Raw genomic sequence first — 22,111 nt, 5'->3', positions numbered from 1 at the left:
AGTAATAAATCCTCTCGTGCGTGCTCTAAGTTTATGTTCCTACCAGCTTAGCCTTTCCTTGGCAAAATAAGAATCACTAATCCAAGGTTGTACAATACTTGGTGGTGGGTCTTTGGTGTTTATTGAAATGGATTTGGATAAACGTTGCCTCGACCTTTTTCACTATTATTTATTGATTTATTAAGGTATAGTTTTTAAACTTGTTTTCGAGGAGCTGCTCCAGTTTATGTCCTTCTTTAACTAGGTCTTGGAAAGATTATTCATCAATGGATTTGTGTATTATTTCCGTAAAATGATAAATTGAAGAGTAAATATTCCACTCGTAAACCGAGCCAAGTCTGAAGGGTAACCTATGTCAGTATTTCGGTGCCCTTCCATTTATGTGCGCAAAAATGAGATATGAGATGCTAAACACTTGGTTATTCGCCAACCTTGTTCCCAGCGGAGATTCTACTGGATAGAGGGAGGTGCAAAGTAGGCCAGTCCTCAAGTAAGAGACTCGCTATTTGAAGGAAATTGCCGTTTAAAGTTTAAACCAGTCTGCTTGACCATTTGTTGAAGAGGGTCTGATCATTTGACGCAAAAACTTGTTTATTTCTCCTTTATTTTTTTTTGTTTTTAGTTACATTCGATGAAGAGCTTGTAATCATGTTTTGAATTAGAGAAATTAGGTTTCAGCTTTATTACTATAGTAGTAATTAATTTTCTTTCCGCTTCTACACCAAGAATTACTCAGAATTACAGATGCCTTCAGCCCCCCACCTAAGCAAATTATCAAGAATAATCGGAACTATTAATTGAATGGTCTCAATCAGTTTGTCCAGATTCCTCTCCGATGCAAAGACAAGGACTATGCACAGCTCAATACATCCGTACCGCTGTAACATTACCCCCCCACCCAGTAAATAACTAAAAAATCGGAAACCATACTTCTTGCAGGAAGAAAAATAGTCGAGGAGGTGCAATTCTTCGTGCTTTTAGAAAACACGGCGAGACATTGGACTCACAGAGATGTCCATATCTTATCAAAGTTCCAATCATATCTCAAAAAGGAATAATCGGACATTTCGCTGGAAAATCCCCCACGCATTTTCCATCGTCCAATAAATATCTTCGGATTTCTTTAAGACAACAAAGAAAAACCTTGATGGAAGATAATTGACTTCGAGTAAATTATGAAAAATTTCCATACCAAAGTCATTAATGTTATTTTTAGCTGTAGCTTAAGAAGAATCTTCATTCTTAGTTTTAGATAAAAAAAATTATTATTCGGAACAAAGGTAAACATCAAGATTTGTGCACAAATACCACTACATCGTGCATAAAATTAGAAGCGAATGCAAAATCATTATTTATTTGTCACCACATTCCATGTGATTCAAAACAAATTTATTAGCTAGTTAATTACTAGAAGTCATTAATGTTGGTATATGAATTGGTTCTCTTGTAAAAGGACTTCTCTTCTTATCTCCAAGTCTACGCGGAGTTCAGGGAGGCCAAAGCTGTTCCGAGCATGTTGACTGTTTTTTAAGGGAAAAAACTGACAGTAATTCATTAGCTATGAGTTCCATCCAAGTAACTAAGTTTTGTCAATGATTGAGAAGCATACAACGTTAGTAAGGATCCAACTAAGATACAGGACGAATAGAATCTCGACACATCTTAGTTGAGAAGTAAACAAAGATGAGAAGTTGCATGTGTTGTTTTTATTACAGCGATGGAGGCAAAGAGACACTGTTTGTGTGGGGCTGAGATTCCTAAAACAAACATGGTGGCGTCATAAAATAAATGAAAAAGTTTATTGCTGAGAAACCGCATTTATAGCACGCACACACACACGTACACATCTCTCTTCCCTAACCCTTTCCTAATTTCCCTGTCCTCTCCTCTCCTCTCCTCTCTCTCTTCGCCTATATTCTCTCTCTTTCAGGCGATCCTGAACTGGAACCTTAACAGATCACCGTTTCCTGGCAAGTTCTTGTATACCCTTTTGTTTTGTATCAGTTTGTTTACCTGTTAATCAGTAATGTTTCTAGTACTTCTTGAGCTATAAAGGTAGTGACTTTATCTTTTTGGTCTGTGATGTTTTTTCCCTTTCTGTATGAGTAATTTAAGGGCTGGTTTTTGTTTTTGGGTTTTGAGGTTACAAGAGCTGTAATTTGAGGGGTTAAGGCCATGGAGGTGACTCTTTTTGGATCCATGGATGTGCTTGGGATTTCTTGGGCACAGAGAGGATGACTAGGACTGAGTTTTGGGGGATTAATTTTAGTGGAATTTAAGTTGAAGCATTTTCTGATTTCATTTCTGTTCTTTTCTTTGCTGGGTTAATTCTTGTGCAAGTTGTGTATCTTAATTTGGTTGAATTGGGTTCCTGGTGCTTTTGTTTTTGTGGGGCTTTGATAACTTAAAGAAATGGAGGCTAAAATGGGTGGGAAGTCACGTCATTTATATGGTCCGGTGCTGTCGGATTTAAAGGCAGTTGGGAAAAAGAGTTTAGAATGGGATTTGAACGACTGGAATTGGGATTGCGATCTTTTTACAGCTACTCCATTGAATTCTGTACCATCAGATTGCAGGAGTAGGCAGTTGTTCTCTACTGGGCCTGAACTTCCTGAGAAGGCAGGTTTATCGAACAGTTCATCTTCTTGTTCAGATGACAGTGACAATCTGGGGGATGATAAAGGAAAGAGAGAATTGGAGAAGAGGAGGAGGGCTGTTTTTGGTGAAGATGAAGACTTGAATGATGAGGCTGGGTCCCTTAATTTGAAGCTAGGTGGGCAAGTCTACCCTATCATGAATGAAGATGCAAAGAGTGGAAAGAAGACAAAGGTTACTATGACGGCTTCAAATCGTGCAGTTTGTCAGGTGGAGGATTGTAGGGCTGATCTGAGCAATGCCAAAGATTATCACCGACGACATAAGGTTTGTGATGTGCATTCTAAGGCCAGTAGGGCTTTGGTGGGGAATGTTATGCAAAGGTTTTGCCAGCAATGTAGCAGGTCAGTTTGGGTTACAGTTTCTCTTTTCAAAGAAACACTTTAGAATCTTGCCAACTTTTATCATGATCATTATCATGCCTTCTTTACATCCTAGGTTTTAAAAATCTATATTGCATCATTGAATTTGGTTGCATTAAACTCTCGTAGTTAATGTTTTACTGTCTAAATTTCGAGCATGAGCATATTATGTAAATACATAATTCTTTTTGACTCTCCAGTTAGACACAACACAGTTATATATGGGCAGGTTTCATGTTCTTCAAGAGTTCGATGAAGGGAAAAGAAGTTGTCGCAGGCGTTTGGCTGGCCATAACAAGCGGAGGAGGAAGACACATCCAGAAAATGTAGTCAACGAAGGTACCTTGAATGATGAAAAGGGCAGCAGCTATCTGCTGATAAGTTTACTGAGGATTCTCTCTAATCTACAATGTAAGTATTTCCCTTCATCAAGTTTGTTTACTCTGTTTCTTTACCCATGCTGGCGGGTAAGTTCTATCAATTAGATGCTGGAAATGGCCTACAAGGTCTTGACTGAATCAAACTAACTACTCATAGAAAAAATGTTTATTATGCCAAAACTGTAAATATAACCCCAAAATCCTTCAACCTAGCTTGGGATGGCAGTGTTATTTCGTTGTTCATGTATAATTCATTGGGAAAGTGGGTGATAACTGTCTCTTTTTAATGGGTGAATGGGTGTGGGTGTGGGGGTGGTTGAAGTATATAGTTGCCATGAATTATAGGAAAAGTTGTTTTGTAGGCTTAGTCTAAGTAGGCGTGATCAAACATTGGTAAATGCAATGGGAATGGATAAATTGATTGACCCGGTTTACATAGACTGGTTCTAGCAACAATTACTTGAGTCAGGCATGCTATCGTTTTACTTTTAGTGGAAAAATGGTATTGGTTAGAATTTCCATGATCACTAACTGGTCCTATTGTCTTACAAGTGTCAAGATGTTAAAAATCTTTACGGTCTATCTTCTGTCTATGTTGGTTGGTTCGAAAGAGAAATTATTAGGCAATTTCGGTGTATTGCTCCCTTACTCACATAAAAAAATCCACAACAAAAACAATCTATGATTCCCACTTTTATGTGAGTGAAGGAGCAACACGCTAAGTGTACCTAATAATCACTTATAAAAGAGAAACACGAGTGCTTTTTTTCTTCAGAACAAGATTTTAGGTGGGAATATAATTATATTGTGCTCTTCAACAAAAAAATGTAAATGTATTTTCTTGCAGACATTAGCTTTGTGCCTTTGAGGCATTTATTATGGCTAATACTTTTGTCAAGCATGGGATTTTTTTTCGAAGTGTAAAAATCAATCAATGTAGGTGCGAAGAGGGTACCAACTATTTATGAAGTGATTGAAAAAAACCATTTAGTCAGTGTAATTGGTTAATGCCCTGCAAGGGGGTGGGGGTCAAAGCTTTTTTGTCATGATGAAGTGGAGGAAAAAATGTTTCATAGACTCGGTCTATGGAGGCTTGACCAATCAAGTTAGTCAGTGCAATTGATCCACCATCAGAGTTGGTTAATGCAGGGCTTACGTGATTTGATTGATCTGGTTTACATAGACCAAGTCTATGCCACAGTTGAACTTCCTAGTGTTATGAACTTACCTAACGTGACTGATTTTCTTTCTCCAGAAGTAATTGCGGGGTAATATATCTCAGTAAACAAATTTCAATATAATCAGCCGAGTTCTATTTGAGTTTTCATTCCCTTTTCTTTTGGTGTCATCATTGTCAAATTCTCTCTCTTTTGATTCTACAGACTCTGACTTCTTAAATTGCAGCAAATAACTCTGATCAAACCAAGGATCAGGATCTGCTTTCTCATCTATTGAGGAACCTGGCCAATCTTGCTGGTACAACTAATGGAAGGAGCCTATCTGGATACTGCAAGGATCTCCGGTTTGGTGAATGCCGGAGCAACTGTTGGGAATCTTGAAAAAGTGCAAGATGTGCTTACAAATGGTCCTGAATCTGCTAGGCCTTCTAGTTCAGCTTCTAAGAAAGATGATTGCATTAATTCTCAGGATGTTCTAAGGCCTTTGGGTCAATGTGGGACTGTACCTGTTCCTGATTTGGTACAGAAAAGAATATTGGATAATGACATACAAGGTGGACTTCAAGCTCATTCTGGTCCACAGTCTATACCATTGTTCCTGTCAAGAAACAAACTCCCAGCCAAACCAAATGAACCAGAGGCTACTGTTGGAAGGATCAAGTTGAATAACTTTGACTTGAATAATGTTTATGATAATTCTCAAGACTACGTAGAGAACCTAGATAGGTCTCATGCCCCTGTAAGTACAGGTATGGGCTCTTTCAATTGCCCTTTATGGGTACGGTCAGACTCACACAAGACAAACCTGCCTCATATGAGTGGGTACTCTGATTCAGCTCCTAGCCAGTCGCCATCTAGTTCTAGTGGAGAGGCTCAGGTGTGGTTTTCTCATCCTTTTATTATGTTCCGGCTTATGGCTTACCAGCCCAATAGTTTCCGGTGCAGTGCTTGTGCATATTCTATTTCCCTTGACTGTTCTCTCTTACCATTTTTCAGGTTCGTACAGACAGAATCGTTTTTAAACTCTTCGGGAAAGACCCAAATGATTTCCCTGTTGCTCTGCGAACACAAGTATTTTCTGAACTGCTATTTAGGTGGAATTCCTGTCTGATATTTTTTTTTCCTAAACATTCTAATACTATAAATTGTGGTACAACTCCAGATCCTTCAATGGCTATCTCACAGTCCCACTGACATTGAGAGTTATATAAGGCCTGGATGTATAATATTAACAATATATCTTTGCCTCGAAAAAACAAAATGGGAGGAGGTATGCATTATGCTTACTCAGAAATTTTCATAGCTTAATACTTACTGAAGAAAGGAATTATTGATTTAATTAATCATCATTGGTAATTTCAGGTTTGTCTTGATCTGGGAGCAAGTTTGAGTAGGCTTCTTGATACATTTAGGGACTCTTTTTGGCAAACAGGATGGGTGTATGTTAGGGTGCGGAATAGTGTATCCTTTATTCATAATGGTTGGTTCACCCTCTCTCTTGTGAGCACATGTGCAGATGTTTATGCTTCACACATAATCACGAGAAAAAAATAGCAGGATTTTGACTGGCTGTATCTTTGCTGCAGGCAGGGTTGTTTTGGACACACCTTTACCTATAAAGAGCAATAAGAATTGCAGGATATCTAGCATTACACCAATTGCTGTCTCTTTGTCTGAGAGAATTCAATTTGTAGTTAGGGGCTTTAACATTGTTCAGCCCGTGACAAGGTTATTTTTATCTTCTCTGTTTGTTAACATGTTATTGACTTTCTATGAGAATTTAGAAATCAATTTGTTGACCTTGACCATCTATGGAAAGTGGGAAGAGCAAATCTCAAGGCTCTTTGAAGAAAATTTTGAAACTAATAGAGATAACTGTGAATTGAATCATACTACCTTCCATTTCCAGGGTACTTTGTGCTGTTGAAGGAAAATATCTGGTCCAGGAAACTTGTTATGACTTGATGGATGGTGCTGCTACAATGAATGAGCATGGAAAACCCCAGTGCTTGAACTTTCAGTGCTCTGTACCAAATTTTGTTGGAAGAGGCTTTATTGAGGTGCTATCATCTGCCCCTTCTCTCTCATGTTTTTTTTTGTCTTGTTTTAGTTTTGCAACATGAATGGTTCTCTATTAAAGTTCTTTGATCATGTTTTTTGAACATTTTATCATGCTTATATTGTCGTACAGAAACTTCTTTGCTTCAGTTCTTGAAGTCTGTGGCATACTTTGGTCCCAATTTGTACAATTTCATGGTCTGCAATAGGGTGAAAGCTTGAGATGTGCCTGTCAACATATTTTATAGCTTTTGGTTGCCAAACATGTATCAATTATGAAATCCAGGATATGAGAGGCTGTTTTCCTTGGTATTAGTTGGAACCTTTTCTGTTATTGATCTAGAGTCCCTCAGCCACTTCTCTCAGAAGGAAAGCGGATTCCTTATTTGTAACTAGCATAATCTCTGTGTGTGTGAAATATTATTAATATACAAGAAAAGTTGTCCAGCAGACCCTTTTACTGTCCTAAAATAAGGTGTTGGAGCCATAATTATATCTGGAAAAAACTATCCACTTAGTGCTCATTTGAAAAAGGCTCAAACATACCCAACAGGAAAACTAGAGATAAGATATGTGATTTTCTCTCATGCTTGCATGTGTATTTTGTACAGCTATTTTGAGAATTTTGGTTTTGTATCTGTCAGATTGAAGATCATAGTCTAAGCAGCAGCTTTTTCCCCTTCATTGTTGCTGAGCCGGAAGTATGTTCAGAGATACGAATGCTGGAGGATGCAATTCAGGTGGCCGAGACTACTACTGACATTCATGCACTAGCTGAAACAATGGAAATCAAGAATCAATCATTGGACTTCATACATGAAATGGGTTGGCTTTTACATAGAAGTCACTCTAAGTTTAGATTGGGCCAGTTGGATCCCAACTTGGATCCCTTCCCTTTCAAACGCTTTGAATGGCTTGTACAATTCTCCATGGACCATGATTGGTGTGCTGTGGTGAGAAAACTCTTGGCCATCGTGATTGATGGAACAGTAGATGCTGGAGAGCATTCCTCCATTGAGCTTGCTTTGTTTAATATGGGTCTTCTCCACAGAGCTGTGCGAAGAAATTGCAGGCCCATGGTGGAACTACTATTAAGATACACCGCAGATAAACAATTGGGTGGACCAGGCACTCAGCAGAATCAACTGGCTGATGAGCACAACAGCAGATTCATGTTTAAGCCTGATGTCGCTGGACCAGCTGGTTTAACTCCTCTTCACGTTGCAGCTTGTAGGGATGGTGCCGAGAATGTGCTGGATGCCTTGACTGATGATCCTGGATTGGTATCTATTTATCTTTCTGATATCTTCTTCCAAATATTTTAATGGATAGCACCTTATAATTGATTATGCTAAAACAATTGAGTCATCTTCATTCATGATATGTTTGGTGAGCATTGGAAATCATCTCTGAGCATGCTCGTTTCGTAGATGATCTGGGCTATGAGTTGCACAATTATTCTATTTCTGATCAATGGCCTAATAATCCTATTTCTCTCATAATATTGTCAGGATTTTACTTAAAAAATTAGGCGAGTACCTTGTATATTTGAATGAAGTAATTGCATCACATCCCATCCCCTTCTGAGTTCATTTTCCTGATATCCGTGTACCTCGGTGCAGGTGGGAATTGATGCATGGAAGAGATCTCGTGACAACACAGGTTTGACTCCTTATGACTATGCATGTCTACGAGGTCATTACTCTTACATTCATCTAATCCAGAGGAAAATCAATAAGAAATCAGAAAGTGGGCATGTGGTGCTTGACATCCCTAGTTCCCTTGCGGATTACAATTCCAAGCAAAAAGATGGGCATAAATTACAAAAATTTGCCGTCTTGCATACGGAGAAGATCGAAATGAAAGCCATGCAGCAGTACTTGAAGGTTTGTGAGCGGAAGCTGGTTTATGGCGCAGCAAGAACATCTCTTGTCTACAGGCCAGCAATGCTATCAATGGTGGCCATTGCAACCGTCTGTGTGTGTGTGGCTCTGCTCTTCAAGAGCTCTCCTGAAGTTTACGTGTTCCAGCCTTTCAGATGGGAAATGCTGAAGTATGGATCAAGCTAAGCTTTGATCTACTTGTTGGTATTGCTGGCACTAGGTCTATTATTATTTCTTTCTTCTTCCTTTTTCTTCCCTTTTTCTCCATAAGAAAAAAAAAAAACCTGATGACGTGTATGAGTTTAGATTCGAGTGGAAAATATAATGTATACGTAATAATAAATTAATAATAATTGTTAAGAGGGCTTTTTTATTGTTTCGTTTACTATGCGGTCTTTTCTGTTCGTGAACAATTTTTCTGTTTGTTAACATTGTTGAAACTTTTTTTTTTTTTTTTTAAAAAAAATTTATTTTATTTTATTAAAAATTATTATTTTTTATATTTTTAGATTATTTTAATGTGTTATCTTAAAAATTATTTTTAAAATATAAAAAAATATTATTTTGATGTATTTATAAGTGAAAAAACATTTTGAACCATAACTACTATTATAATTTCAAATAGATATTTAAAAAGTGTTTAGAAGTGTGGTTGTGGTTATTTTTTCAAAGTGTTTTTTTTTAAAAAAAATATATTAAAATAATTTTTTTATTTTTAAAAAAATATTTTTCATAAAAAACTAAAAATATTAAAAAAAATTAAAATTTTAAATAAAATAAAATAAAATATTTTAAAACATGGGTTTGATTGTGTCTTTAAACGGTACCTAGTAGTGATGTGGACAGCTTTGCTTTTTTTTTTTTTTTTTTAATATTATATTATACAATTAGTGCCACTGATGTTTTTTTTTTTTTTTAATTTTCTTAATGTATTAATGTTTGTGCAAAATATTTTAACATTAAAATTAAAGATAAAAAAAATGTAAAATAGAGTTGATGTTTATAGTTACAAAAAAAAATTGAATAAGGAGCCGATGGTATGGTGTAGGGATACAAACATTGGGTCCCTGGAAAAGTTTGGAAGATAAAGAAATGTCATGAAGGATTGCAATTTGACAAAATTACTCAATCTCATACCTTCTGTCATTGGTATGCTACGAGATGCACGTGTGTTTGGAGTTTATACATGTGTTGTGCTAGGCACGGAGTATTTCTAGTATTTTTTTAAAAATATTTGGATTTTATTTGTTTTTAAAAATTATATCTCTAGGTTTAATAAAGACATAATTATTGTGTTCTGTTTTGAGTACGGAAAACAAGTTGTGTTTAATAGAATCAGAATTGAGGCCACTTGTATTCCTATTTATTTTTGTGTATTAAAATTATTTTAAAAAAAATTAATTTTTTTTATTTTTTTATTTCAAATTATTTTTTTAAATCATTTTGATGCACTAATGTTAAAAATATATTTTTTAAAAAATTATTATTTTAATATATTTATAAATAAAAAATACTTTAAAAATCAATCACAACAACATTCTAAAATACAAAAAAATCTTTAATTTTGTGCTAAAATTTTATATTTTCAATGGGGCTCTAATTACATACCATTAATAAAAAAATCTCTTAACAAACATTTGATATTTTCGTTACAGACATGTTGCCATTTTTTCTCATGTAATAATAACCATAGTTATTCAAATTAAATTTTAGCAATACAATAAAGCATAGATAAATATGAAAGATCTTAGTCTTAATCAACATCTCCTCATATTTTTTTTTTTGTGTACAAGTTCAGTATATATGAACTTGAATATTATACAAATCTTTCAAGATTAATTTTGTATTCCTATTTGATCTTTGATTTGATTTTAATTTTGTATATTCCAATGCATAATTTTAGTTTAAGAAGATGTAGTATAGTAAAAGTTGATTTTTAAAATGTTTTTATATGTAAATATATAAAAATAATATTTTTTATTTTTTTAAATTTATTTTTATTATTAATACATTAAAATAATTTAAAAAATATTTTTTTTTAAAAAAAATCTTTATTCATAGGGACCAACATGTACCTGTCCAATTTGAGTTTGACTAATGATATGATGTTATCTTTCTGATAAATAAAATAAAAAGAAAATAAAAAGAAAAATCTTGTTTTCAGCACGATAGCCAGCTAAAAGCCTAAACAAGGAGGAGCAAAGGAAGATATTAGTGTCTCCGCTGCTGCATCCGTCGTCCAGCCTCTCATCTCAAGTCCCAACACAGACAGTAAGAGAAGAGTCCCAAGAAACAAAACTCCACAATGTCTCTCTCCTTCTCATCTTCTCTCCTCCCCTCTCCTCTTCCTCTTCCTCTTCCTCAAAACAAAAACAAAACCCAACAACTGAAACAAAACCAGAACCCTCTTCACCCTCACAAACTTCTTCTTCGATGTGCATTTTCTTCTTCTGCTACTGCACCACCTTCTTCAACCTTTCCAAAAAAGAAGCATTGGAAACAAGGCGAATTCCCTGGATTTACCGACGCTTCACGTCCCAGGAGGACTGCAATAAAAAACATCAAGAAGAAATTAGACCGTAAGAACAAAGCCAGGGCTTGGGTCAACACTGTAGCTGAAGCTTTAACTGATTGCGTCCTCAAGAAACAATGGCTCCAAGCAATTCAGGTTACATACTAACTCTCATCTTTCTCTAATTTTACTTCAAAATCACCAATTGGGGTTCTCTTGTTTTGTCTTTAATCATGTTGTATTTAGCAACCAAACCCATTATTTTGCTTAAAGTTTGGGTCCTTATGTGTTAGAGGATGTTGAGGGAACAACCCTTTTACCTGCATGAAACCAATTTTACTTGAAAATTAAGAACTTGGCATCTAGTTTTGTGTTTAATTATGTTGTGATTGGCGACCAAACCAATTTTTTTTCCCATAAATTTTGGATCTTTAGGTGTTTGAGATGCTAAAGGAGCAACCATTTTATCAACCAAAAGAAGCTACCTACATGAAACTCTTGGTTCTATTGGGGAGATGCGGTCAGCCTCAACGTGCCCATCAACTTTTCGATGAAATGGTCGAAGAAGGAATAGAACCCACAACTGAACTTTACACTGCATTGCTGGCAGCTTATTGTCGAAACAATCTTATCGATGAGGGTTTCTCAATTATTAACCAGATGAAGTCTCTCCCTCGTTGCCAGCCTGATGTTTATACTTATAGTACTTTACTTAAAGCTTCTGTTGATGCTTCAAGATTTGAGTTAATTGACACTTTGTATCAAGAAATGGATGAAAGATTGATAAGTCCAAACACAGTCACGCAGAATGTAGTTTTGAGCGGATATGGGAAGGTGGGGATGTATGATCAGATGGAGAGAGTGTTATCCGAGATGTTAGAGAATGCAGCATGTAAGCCTGATGTTTGGACTATGAATATAATTCTTAGTGTGTTTGGTAATAAGGGCCAGATTGATTTGATGGAGAGATGGTATGAGAAATTTCGAAATTTTGGAATCGAGCCGGAAACCCGCACTTTTAATATTTTGATCGGTGCATATGGGAAGAAACGAATGTATGATAAGATGTCATCTGTGATGGAATACATGCGCAAGGTTCAGTTTCCATGGACGACCTCTACTTACAATAATGTTATTGAGGCTTTTGCGGATGTGGGGGATGCAAAAAACATGGAGTATGCATTTGATCAGATGCGAGCGGAGAGTATGAAAGCAGATACAAAGACATTTTGTTGCCTTATTAATGGATATGCCAATGCGGGTCTCTTCCATAAAGTCATTAGCAGTGTTCAGTTGGCTGCGAAGTTTGAGATACCAGAGAATACATCATTCTATAATGCAGTAATATCTGCATGTGCAAAGGCGGATGATTTGATGGAGATGGAGAGAGTCTTTAAGCGGATGAAAGATAAGCAATGCCCACCAGATTCCAGAACCTATTCTATCATGGTTGAGGCATTTAGAAAGGAAGGTATGAATGACAAGATCTACTATTTGGAGCAGGAGAAACTGGAGATGATTGGCAATGGTACTCTCAAGTGATTAGATCATCAGGTGGGGCATGTGGTTGATTTCTTACAAGAACAGCTGCTACTTCTCACCTTACAGTAATGCCAAATTTTCTTTGGGGAGTGGCTGGAATGTTTTGCCCAGGCAGTTCTGTTCCTGGTTTCTTGGACAATCAAAGCTTTTGTTAGCTGGAAGGAGATAGCATTTGTTACCCCTTGGACTGCAACAAACTCTTGTAAATTGCTTCTGCAATGCTGTAAGCATAATTAAGATGTCCGGTATTGATGTGATTAGTTTGATTAGTGTTTCTGTGCAAGCTTTAGGACATCATTTAGTTAATTTTAAGTACTACAATTATTTTTATACCCTTTTCTTCTTGTGAAATGCCACGTTTTCCAGTAACTCTTGTTTTAGAAAGGTAAATAAACGGATAGAACTGCTGACGAGAAAAATGCAATACAACTACAGGTAGGATCATTCTACTCCTGAAGTGTAAAAACATCAATTCATTATTATAATCAACGTTAAACTCTCTATAGTCCTACAGTAAAAAGTAAATTTCTCATGCAGTACTGTATATTTCTGGTAATTTTTTTCAGTTCTGCCTGGTTAATTGACGATCTGAGGTCAATGCATTGTATTTTTTATTACTCTGTTGTTCTCGAGAACTTCGCCGAATTAGTACCGTCTGGCACTAATCAATCATAAGACGTGAGCTTATACGTAATCCATTAGCAGTTGACAAGCAAGGAATTTCTCCTCTACAGCACAATTCCTTTTTGTTTTTCTACTAGATACCAGAATGCTGTAATATACGATTGGTCTGCTCAAACCAACTAGTCAACCAGGATTCTACAATCCCAATCTACTAGTTTCAGAAAATTCTACAAATCACTAAAACCCAAAATTCCCGTCCACAATCAAGTTGTTTTAAGTTAGAATTAACATTCTACACATCAATTATGACTTCTTAATCATACATATATCAAATCAATATATTAAACATCATATAAATCCTAAAACATTTTTTTAATCCATCAACTATCAAATCCCCATTAAGAAAACTACAGAAAAAAGAAACAATGATACTTCTTCGAACTTTTTTAAAAGCCAAAATCTGTTTCTGCTTTTATCCAGGATTACTTTGGGTACAATCATAGTTTTTTTAGTGTTGTTTGTGTTATCCTAAACATCTTTCCCATATTGTCACCGCTTCTCTATTTTGCTTGTTTTATTGGAAGACTGAACTTTCAGAGAAGATAAATTCTGTATCTTGTATTTTTTTTCTTATCGAAGGTCGATTTTTGTGTAGTGCATCTGTTGTTGTATCATTAATATTAATTAACTATCCTATGCCATTTCTTTTATATGCAGGGGTACAATGTTATTTTTTTCAGTGTGTACTTTAGATACTGTTGAGGGTTTTTTTTCTCTAAAAAGTTTGATAAAAAATAATAATACAAACACTAGGTTTAAAGAACATGTTTAGAAACACGATACAAATTATATTTCTAAAAATTTTAAATTTTTTACTTAAAATAAATATATATTTTTATATCGTTTTGATGTGTTGAAATTAAAAGTAATTTTTAAAAAAATAAAAAATATTTTATTTTAATATATTTTTAAACAAAAAATACTTTCAACCCTTATCATTAGTAAAATCTCAAACCAGTTCTAAAAAAGCTAGCACAAGCAGCATCGCCAGAAAGAGCACACAACATTAAAAGAGGAGGATGATCCCACTGAATATAAAAATTTGTCGCCGGCGATGTTGTTGTTGGCTTCTAGAATATAAATTAATCTCTTCATTTTTTTGTCTTACGTATTCTTGTATCCTTTACCAGGTTTGCGATTTGATGATCTTATGCCAATCTCATTAATGAATTTGCCCCACGAAAAGAAATAAAAATTAAACATAATCAAGAGTAGGCAACCAAAACACACGTATATAATACTGACCTAACTATGTATGAATAATCAGACTAAGCTTCTTCTAGAGACCGTCCCTTACTGATCTTATTTATGTAGACTGGGAAGCCAACCTTCTCCCATGCCCACAAATCATCACTCGTTAATTTCAACCCAACATGGATCAATGGTTCCTCATCCTCGTTTCTATCTCCATCTCCATCTCCATTTCTGGCCTGCTCAAACTCATTTTCAATCGATACTTTATCAACAAGAAGTCCGCTCGCCACAAACTCCCTCCGAGCCCCCAATCCATTCCAGTAATAAGCAACTTCCTATGGCTCGGACGCATATCTCCCTCTAACATCCACTCCACCCTCAACCCACTCCATGCAAAGTTTGGCCCAATTCTAACTATCTACTTCGGCTTTCGCCCTGTCATCTTTATAGCTGACCGCTTCCTCGCTCACATGGCCTTGGTCCAAAACGGCGCGGTTTTTGCTAGCCGTCCACCAGCATCTGCTACTCAAAGAGTTGCCAGCAGCAATCAGCGAAATGTTAGTCTTTCTTTCTATGGCTCGACTTGGCGTCTCCTCCGGCGAAACCTTACTGAAAACTTTCTCCATCCTTCCCGCGCGAAGTCTTTCTCTCATTCGCGCCGTTGGGCGCTACAAATCCTCGAGAATCGCCTGGAATCCCGAGCAAAATCTGGCCAGCCTATTTGTGTAAGGGAGCACTTTATATACTCCATGTTTTGCCTGTTAGTCATAATATGTTTTGGTGATAAGGTTGGTGAAGACCAGATTAAACAAATCGAGGAAGTTCAGCGACGAGTAATGTTGAGTTCTCACAGGTTCAATATACTGAATTTATGGCCAAGAGTAACCAAGATAGTGTTGCGTAGGCGTTGGGAGGAATTCTTTCAGCTACGTCAACGCCAAAAAGATGCAGCAATTCCCTTAATAAGAGCCAGAAAGAGGTTGCAAGAGGAAGAGAGGACAAGCATGGATACTAATCATGATCACGGTGTACCTTATGTTGATACATTATTAGCCCTGGAGTTTCCTGATGATAAAAGAAAGCTTAACGAGGAGGAAATCTCTAATTTATGCAGCGAGTTTCTAATTGCGGGCACTGATACTACAGCAACTGCCTTGGAATGGATCATGGCAAGTTTGGTTAAATACCCACAAATTCAAGAAAAACTATTCAAGGAGATTAAAGGGGTAGTTGGGGATGGAGATGTGAAGGAGGTAAACGAATCTGATCTGAAAAAAATGTCGTATTTGAAAGCAGTGATCTTGGAAGGCCTGAGGCGGCACCCCCCCGCACGTTTTTTGGTTCCACACGCGGTGACGGAAGATGTTATTTTGAACGATGAATATTTGGTGCCAAAGAATGCGGCCATAAATTTCCTGGTTGCTGAGATGGGGTGGGATCCAAAGGTGTGGGAAGATCCCATGGCATTCAAGCCGGAAAGGTTTCTGAATCATGAGAATGGAATTACGAAAGAATTTGATATCACAGGGAGCAGACAGATCAAAATGATGCCATTTGGTGCAGGGAGGAGAATTTGTCCCGGTTACCAGTTAGCAATGCTTCATTTGGAATATTACGTGGCTAATTTAATCTGGAGATCTGAGTGGAAGGCTGTAGATGGAAATGGTGTTGATTTGTCCGAGAAGACAGGGCGTACAGCTGTGATGAAAAATCCATTGCAGGTCCACTTATCCCCAAGGTAGAAAAACACTAGTTATTATGGACTTTTCTGATATTCATGAAATCAGTAGCAGTCTTCTCCCCTATAATCCAGTGGCATCGCACACTATCATGCATCCATAATAAAGTATTATGGCCACCATTCCAGTAAAAGAAGATCCGATACTGCATTTGCATTTCTATGATCATGCATGTGTTTTATAAAGATTGATGATCGGATCTAAAATCTCAAACTAGAATTATGATTACAATATTTACCAGTGATCTGGATGAATTCAGCGATAGAATAGTGCACAAGCATTAGCCATCCTCTCCTAGCTCCTCTATTCTTTCCGTCACCAGCCAAACCCTCTCCCTCTCACTGTCTAAACTACAGAACTAGTCTTTGAAAAAAAGAGAGTAAAAAAGCAAGAATAGAAAATGGATACAGACATCATAGCATCGTCAAAACTAGAGTACCCAGTAACAGATCAGAACTGAATTTCTTGCTAATCAGATGCCATTAAATGGATTGTGCATGCTTTTAGGGTTGGAATTTGACAAAGAGCTAGCGATTTGGACAAGAATTAGAGAGGTATTTAAACCATAGCAGAAGCAACACCAGGTAAAACTTTACGCCTGTGTAGCCATGTCAAAGGCGTTCTTGCCTCGAACAAAGCTTTATCAAGACTTCCATTGGACATCAAATCATGACACCAACCTTGAAGCCAAACAAGATTTCGATCAAACCCACTTTGCATTTACTGCTGAGAAAATATGTTGATTTCCTTTTACTGAGCGTTGCGGGTATATATGAAACGCCATTATTATCATACAACTTTCTTTAGTCAGAAAGTGGGTAGGCTCGCTAGTTGAATCACAACACAAAATTCGAGGAAAAAGAAGAAGAAGTTACATTCGATTCTCACACGCCCTGTCACGACCCGAATCCCGGATCCGTGACCGGCAACGTAGGAGCGGTGTCGAAAGGACACCTCACCTACGCTAAGCCTCAGAACGGACATATCAAAAGAACAATTTGTTCAAAAAAAATACGCAGCGGCTCATAATATTCAGAAATATCGTATTATTCAAATACTGATGAAACCGAAAGATAGTTATTAAAACAAATATAATAATTCATAATACTCATTACATTGTCAAAATCCAAATTTAATTAAACCAAGGTAACAGTGGAGCGTCTAAGACATCAAATCAAAACTGAAAGGAAAACCTCGCGAACAAGCAAGGCATACCGACCAGAACTGAAGAAGCGGAAACACTCAACAAAGGCCCAGAAACTAAGAACCTGAAATAATATTAAAAATGAGAGGTGAGTTCAACCAACTCAGTGAGGGAATAACATTTAATATACATTTTAGATATTCAGATATTAATAAGTTGTAAGATGATTTATCTTAATATACATATACATATACATATACATATACATATACTTACTAAACATATTATCATAACGTAACATATAGTTATCATAACGTAACATATTATTATAACGTAGTGGATTACATGTCAGAGATCAGATGACACCCGAAGGTGACCAGATGACACCCGTCGGTGACCAGATGACACCCGTCGGTGACCACTGTGGGATGATCAATCGCCACAGGCTGATGCCTCTCTCACCAGCTAGGTAACAGAATACTATGTGCACACAGGCTAACTATTCTCCGTTAGCATGGAGTACTGACAAGTCCCATATCAAGGCATAACAAATATTCACATAATCATCAAAGAAACGTATATCATATCAAATAGAATTTACTTTAACAGATTGCGAGTGAAAATTCAATAATAAATTAGTACTCGGAAAATAAAGCAACATATATAAATATTCAAGAAATTTACTAGTTGTACTTATTGTATACTCAACATACATATTTATTTATATTATATGCATATTAAAGATTATTCCACTCACCCGGAAAATACTGAACTAAAGGAATGTCAGACAAAAGACCCGAAAATCCGATTAAGGATCGTTAGGGAGAACCTACAATAAATATATGCAATATACTCAAAAACAAATCAAACAAAAGATACCAATGCATAAAATAAACTGGGCTTAATCTCCCAAGTTTAGGGACTAAAATGATAATTTTCCAAAACAGGGACCAAAACGTAATTTTACCAAACATTTTGAGGACCGAACTGTAAATATATAACCATACTGAAATTTATCCATAATTCGTCCTTATCTTTGTCCAGAATCTTGAATTATGCCCCAAGGTCCAAAATGTGATTTTATCAAAATATTAGGGGTCAAATCGTAATTTGTCAACTTGGAGGACCAAACTGAAAATATCAATTATACTGGAATTTTGCCTTTAAATCATCCTCAGTTCTGTTCAGAACCTCAATTTATGTCCCAGGGACCAATCTGTAAAATTTCCAAAGTTTGGGGACTAAACTGCAATTTCTGCAAATTGAGGGACCAAACTGAATTTTCGTCATCTTCAACCTCAAACCCAGAATTTCAACAGATCACCTACTGTTATCCCTGATTTCTAACATAATTTTCACCATTTAAACAAAATCATAACTCAAAATCATTATCCTTCAATTTAATCTCTCTAAATCAACTAATTAATCAAATACCCATAATAATCAACTCCTAACCTTCAAATTAATTCATCAATTAACTCAACATACAAACTTCAAAACTCTACAATTAATCAAAACCGAAATTTAACATATTATACACTTAAAACCATAAATCTTACCTTTTTACTTATTTCCTCTACTTCTCTTCTCCTTTTCCCCTTATTTTCCCTTATTTTCTCTTCTTCTTCTTCTTCCTCCCTTCTCTCTTACGGTTTGTTCTTCCAATATTCAGATCCCTCTTTTTTTTTTTTTTCTTATTTATATTTATCAACCATTGGTCAATTACCACACTACCCCTCAATCATTTATACCCTCTCTTTAAGCCTCCAAGGGCTTTGTTGCCTTTTCTCATTCCTTTTAATACAAAACATCACAATCTCCCCACCTTATAAAAGTTTCGTCCTCGAAACTTAATAGAAAAGATTGAATGACATCAAGACAAGATAGATCCTAAGCTCCACATATTACGAGGGTTTTAACAAAAACAAATAGATTACGAGGTTTTAATAAAACCATGCTCTGATACCACCTTTGTCACGACCCGAATCCCGGATCCGTGACCGGCAACGTAGGAGCGGTGTCGAAAGGACACCTCACCTACGCTAAGCCTCAGAACGGACATATCAAAAGAACAATTTGTTCAAAAAAAATACGCAGCGGCTCATAATATTCAGAAATATCGTATTATTCAAATACTGATGAAACCGAAAGATAGTTATTAAAACAAATATAATAATTCATAATACTCATTACATTGTCAAAATCCAAATTTAATTAAACCAAGGTAACAGTGGAGCGTCTAAGACATCAAATCAAAACTGAAAGGAAAACCTCGCGAACAAGCAAGGCATACCGACCAGAACTGAAGAAGCGGAAACACTCAACAAAGGCCCAGAAACTAAGAACCTGAAATAATATTAAAAAATGAGAGGTGAGTTCAACCAACTCAGTGAGGGAATAACATTTAATATACATTTTAGATATTCAGATATTAATAAGTTGTAAGATGATTTATCTTAATATACATATACATATACATATACATATACATATACTTACTAAACATATTATCATAACGTAACATATAGTTATCATAACGTAACATATTATTATAACGTAGTGGATTACATGTCAGAGATCAGATGACACCCGAAGGTGACCAGATGACACCCGTCGGTGACCAGATGACACCCGTCGGTGACCACTGTGGGATGATCAATCGCCACAGGCTGATGCCTCTCTCACCAGCTAGGTAACAGAATACTATGTGCACACAGGCTAACTATTCTCCGTTAGCATGGAGTACTGACAAGTCCCATATCAAGGCATAACAAATATTCACATAATCATCAAAGAAACGTATATCATATCAAATAGAATTTACTTTAACAGATTGCGAGTGAAAATTCAATAATAAATTAGTACTCGGAAAATAAAGCAACATATATAAATATTCAAGAAATTTACTAGTTGTACTTATTGTATACTCAACATACATATTTATTTATATTATATGCATATTAAAGATTATTCCACTCACCCGGAAAATACTGAACTAAAGGAATGTCAGACAAAAGACCCGAAAATCCGATTAAGGATCGTTAGGAGAACCTACAATAAATATATGCAATATACTCAAAAACAAATCAAACAAAAGATACCAATGCATAAAATAAACTGGGCTTAATCTCCCAAGTTTAGGGACTAAAATGATAATTTTCCAAAACAGGGACCAAAACGTAATTTTACCAACATTTTGAGGACCGAACTGTAAATATATAACCATACTGAAATTTATCCATAATTCGTCCTTATCTTTGTCCAGAATCTTGAATTATGCCCCAAGGTCCAAAATGTGATTTTATCAAAATATTAGGGGTCAAATCGTAATTTGTCAACTTGGAGGACCAAACTGAAAATATCAATTATACTGGAATTTTGCCTTTAAATCATCCTCAGTTCTGTTCAGAACCTCAATTTATGTCCCAGGGACCAATCTGTAAAATTTCCAAAGTTTGGGGACTAAACTGCAATTTCTGCAAATTGAGGGACCAAACTGAATTTTCGTCATCTTCAACCTCAAACCCAGAATTTCAACAGATCACCTACTGTTATCCCCTGATTTCTAACATAATTTTCACCATTTAAACAAAATCATAACTCAAAATCATTATCCTTCAATTTAATCTCTCTAAATCAACTAATTAATCAAATACCCATAATAATCAACTCCTAACCTTCAAATTAATTCATCAATTAACTCAACATACAAACTTCAAAACTCTACAATTAATCAAAACCGAAATTTAACATATTATACACTTAAAACCATAAATCTTACCTTTTTACTTATTTCCTCTACTTCTCTTCTCCTTTTCCCCTTATTTTCCCTTATTTTCTCTTCTTCTTCTTCTTCCTCCCTTCTCTCTTACGGTTTGTTCTTCCAATATTCAGATCCCTCTTTTTTTTTTTTTCTTATTTATATTTATCAACCATTGGTCAATTACCACACTACCCCTCAATCATTTATACCCTCTCTTTAAGCCTCCAAGGGCTTTGTTGCCTTTTCTCATTCCTTTTAATACAAAACATCACACGCCCATAGCGGTATCATTTTGTACAAGATCAGCTAAGAAGGGGTGCGAAGGATCATGATATAGGATTCGTGGGGTTCGACATTACTGTTTCAGTCTTGGATTTAATTTCTTGAGAATGATGAATATATAATATTATTTGATTACCTGGTTTTCTTGGATATGGATGCTATGATTGAATTTCCAATTGGATTCATAACATATGTTTTAAATCAATTGACTCCCCAATCTAAGCATCAATCCTAAACCATCTGCAAATCGTTTTATGCACCAAAAAGATGTCGTTTTAGAGAGAACTTCGTGTTTTGTAATGGTTAGGTTTCATATATTATGTGATGTAAGATATCATACCCATCAATTGATTTTTAATAAAGGAATAAAATCTATATTTATAAAAAATTAAATAAATATTGTTTTATATGATATATTGTTTCAAAAAGGAATAATAATAATAGGTTTGTGGGTTGATTAAAATAAATAAATAAATACAATTTGAGACAACACATAAATGTGGAAGGGAGCAAATTGAAAGATACCGTGATTATAGAATTTCAATATACGTAGACGTGTAATGCAGCCGAGGAACAAAAAGCAACGCGCCGTCCTTTAGTGGGCTCCGTAAAATAATAAAGCCATAATCGCATGGGCCATGCATGATTAAATTTGTTTTATTTAGAAGCCCCAATTCCTTGAGCAAGTTCGGACGCTCCGCAACGCAAGGAGTTATTACCATTTATAGAGAAAAT

General features: G+C 35.8%; 2 protein-coding genes, 1 long non-coding RNA gene and 1 pseudogene across 3 annotated transcripts; 3 read left to right on the top strand and 1 right to left on the bottom strand.

Annotated features, from left to right (window-relative positions):
- The first annotated feature begins 1,827 nt into the window (after positions 1-1,827).
- On the top strand, positions 1,828-8,901 carry LOC118043273 (squamosa promoter-binding-like protein 1; annotated as a pseudogene).
- A 1,759-nt stretch (positions 8,902-10,660) lies between these two features.
- LOC118043271 (pentatricopeptide repeat-containing protein At3g06430, chloroplastic) lies at positions 10,661-12,939 on the top strand. Its single transcript, XM_035051182.2, has 2 exons — positions 10,661-11,184; positions 11,464-12,939. The coding sequence occupies exons 1-2, from the start codon at positions 10,822-10,824 to the stop codon at positions 12,568-12,570; spliced, it is 1,470 nt and encodes a 489-aa protein (XP_034907073.1). The 5' UTR covers positions 10,661-10,821; the 3' UTR covers positions 12,571-12,939.
- Positions 12,940-14,211: 1,272 nt separating this feature from the next.
- On the top strand, positions 14,212-17,052 carry LOC118043270 (cytochrome P450 89A2). The gene is made up of 2 exons (XM_035051181.2): positions 14,212-16,186; positions 16,695-17,052. The coding sequence occupies exons 1-2, from the start codon at positions 14,628-14,630 to the stop codon at positions 16,705-16,707; spliced, it is 1,572 nt and encodes a 523-aa protein (XP_034907072.1). The 5' UTR covers positions 14,212-14,627; the 3' UTR covers positions 16,708-17,052.
- Positions 17,053-17,216: 164 nt separating this feature from the next.
- LOC140955980 (uncharacterized) lies at positions 17,217-21,337 on the bottom strand. The gene is made up of 4 exons (XR_012170841.1): positions 21,113-21,337; positions 20,312-20,382; positions 18,891-19,677; positions 17,217-17,455 (listed from the first exon to the last, which is right to left on the bottom strand). It is a non-coding gene; the product is annotated as an uncharacterized lncRNA (long non-coding RNA).
- Between the last annotated feature and the right edge of the window lie 774 nt (positions 21,338-22,111).

The sequence above is a fragment of the Populus alba genome, chromosome 10, assembly GCF_005239225.2.
Source record: "Populus alba chromosome 10, ASM523922v2, whole genome shotgun sequence".
NCBI lineage: Eukaryota > Viridiplantae > Streptophyta > Magnoliopsida > Malpighiales > Salicaceae > Populus > Populus alba.
The sequence above is the reverse complement of the archived record's forward strand: the minus strand, read 5'-3'. Positions and strand labels throughout refer to the sequence as shown.

Coding starts and splice junctions, on each gene's coding strand:
- LOC118043270 (XM_035051181.2), top strand. CDS start 14,628: ATGGATCAATGGTTCCTCATCCTCGTTTCTATCTCCATCTCCATCTCC.
- LOC118043271 (XM_035051182.2), top strand. CDS start 10,822: ATGTCTCTCTCCTTCTCATCTTCTCTCCTCCCCTCTCCTCTTCCTCTT. Junction 11,185..11,463: donor AATGGCTCCAAGCAATTCAG/GTTACATACTAA, acceptor TTGGATCTTTAG/GTGTTTGAGATGCTAAAGGA.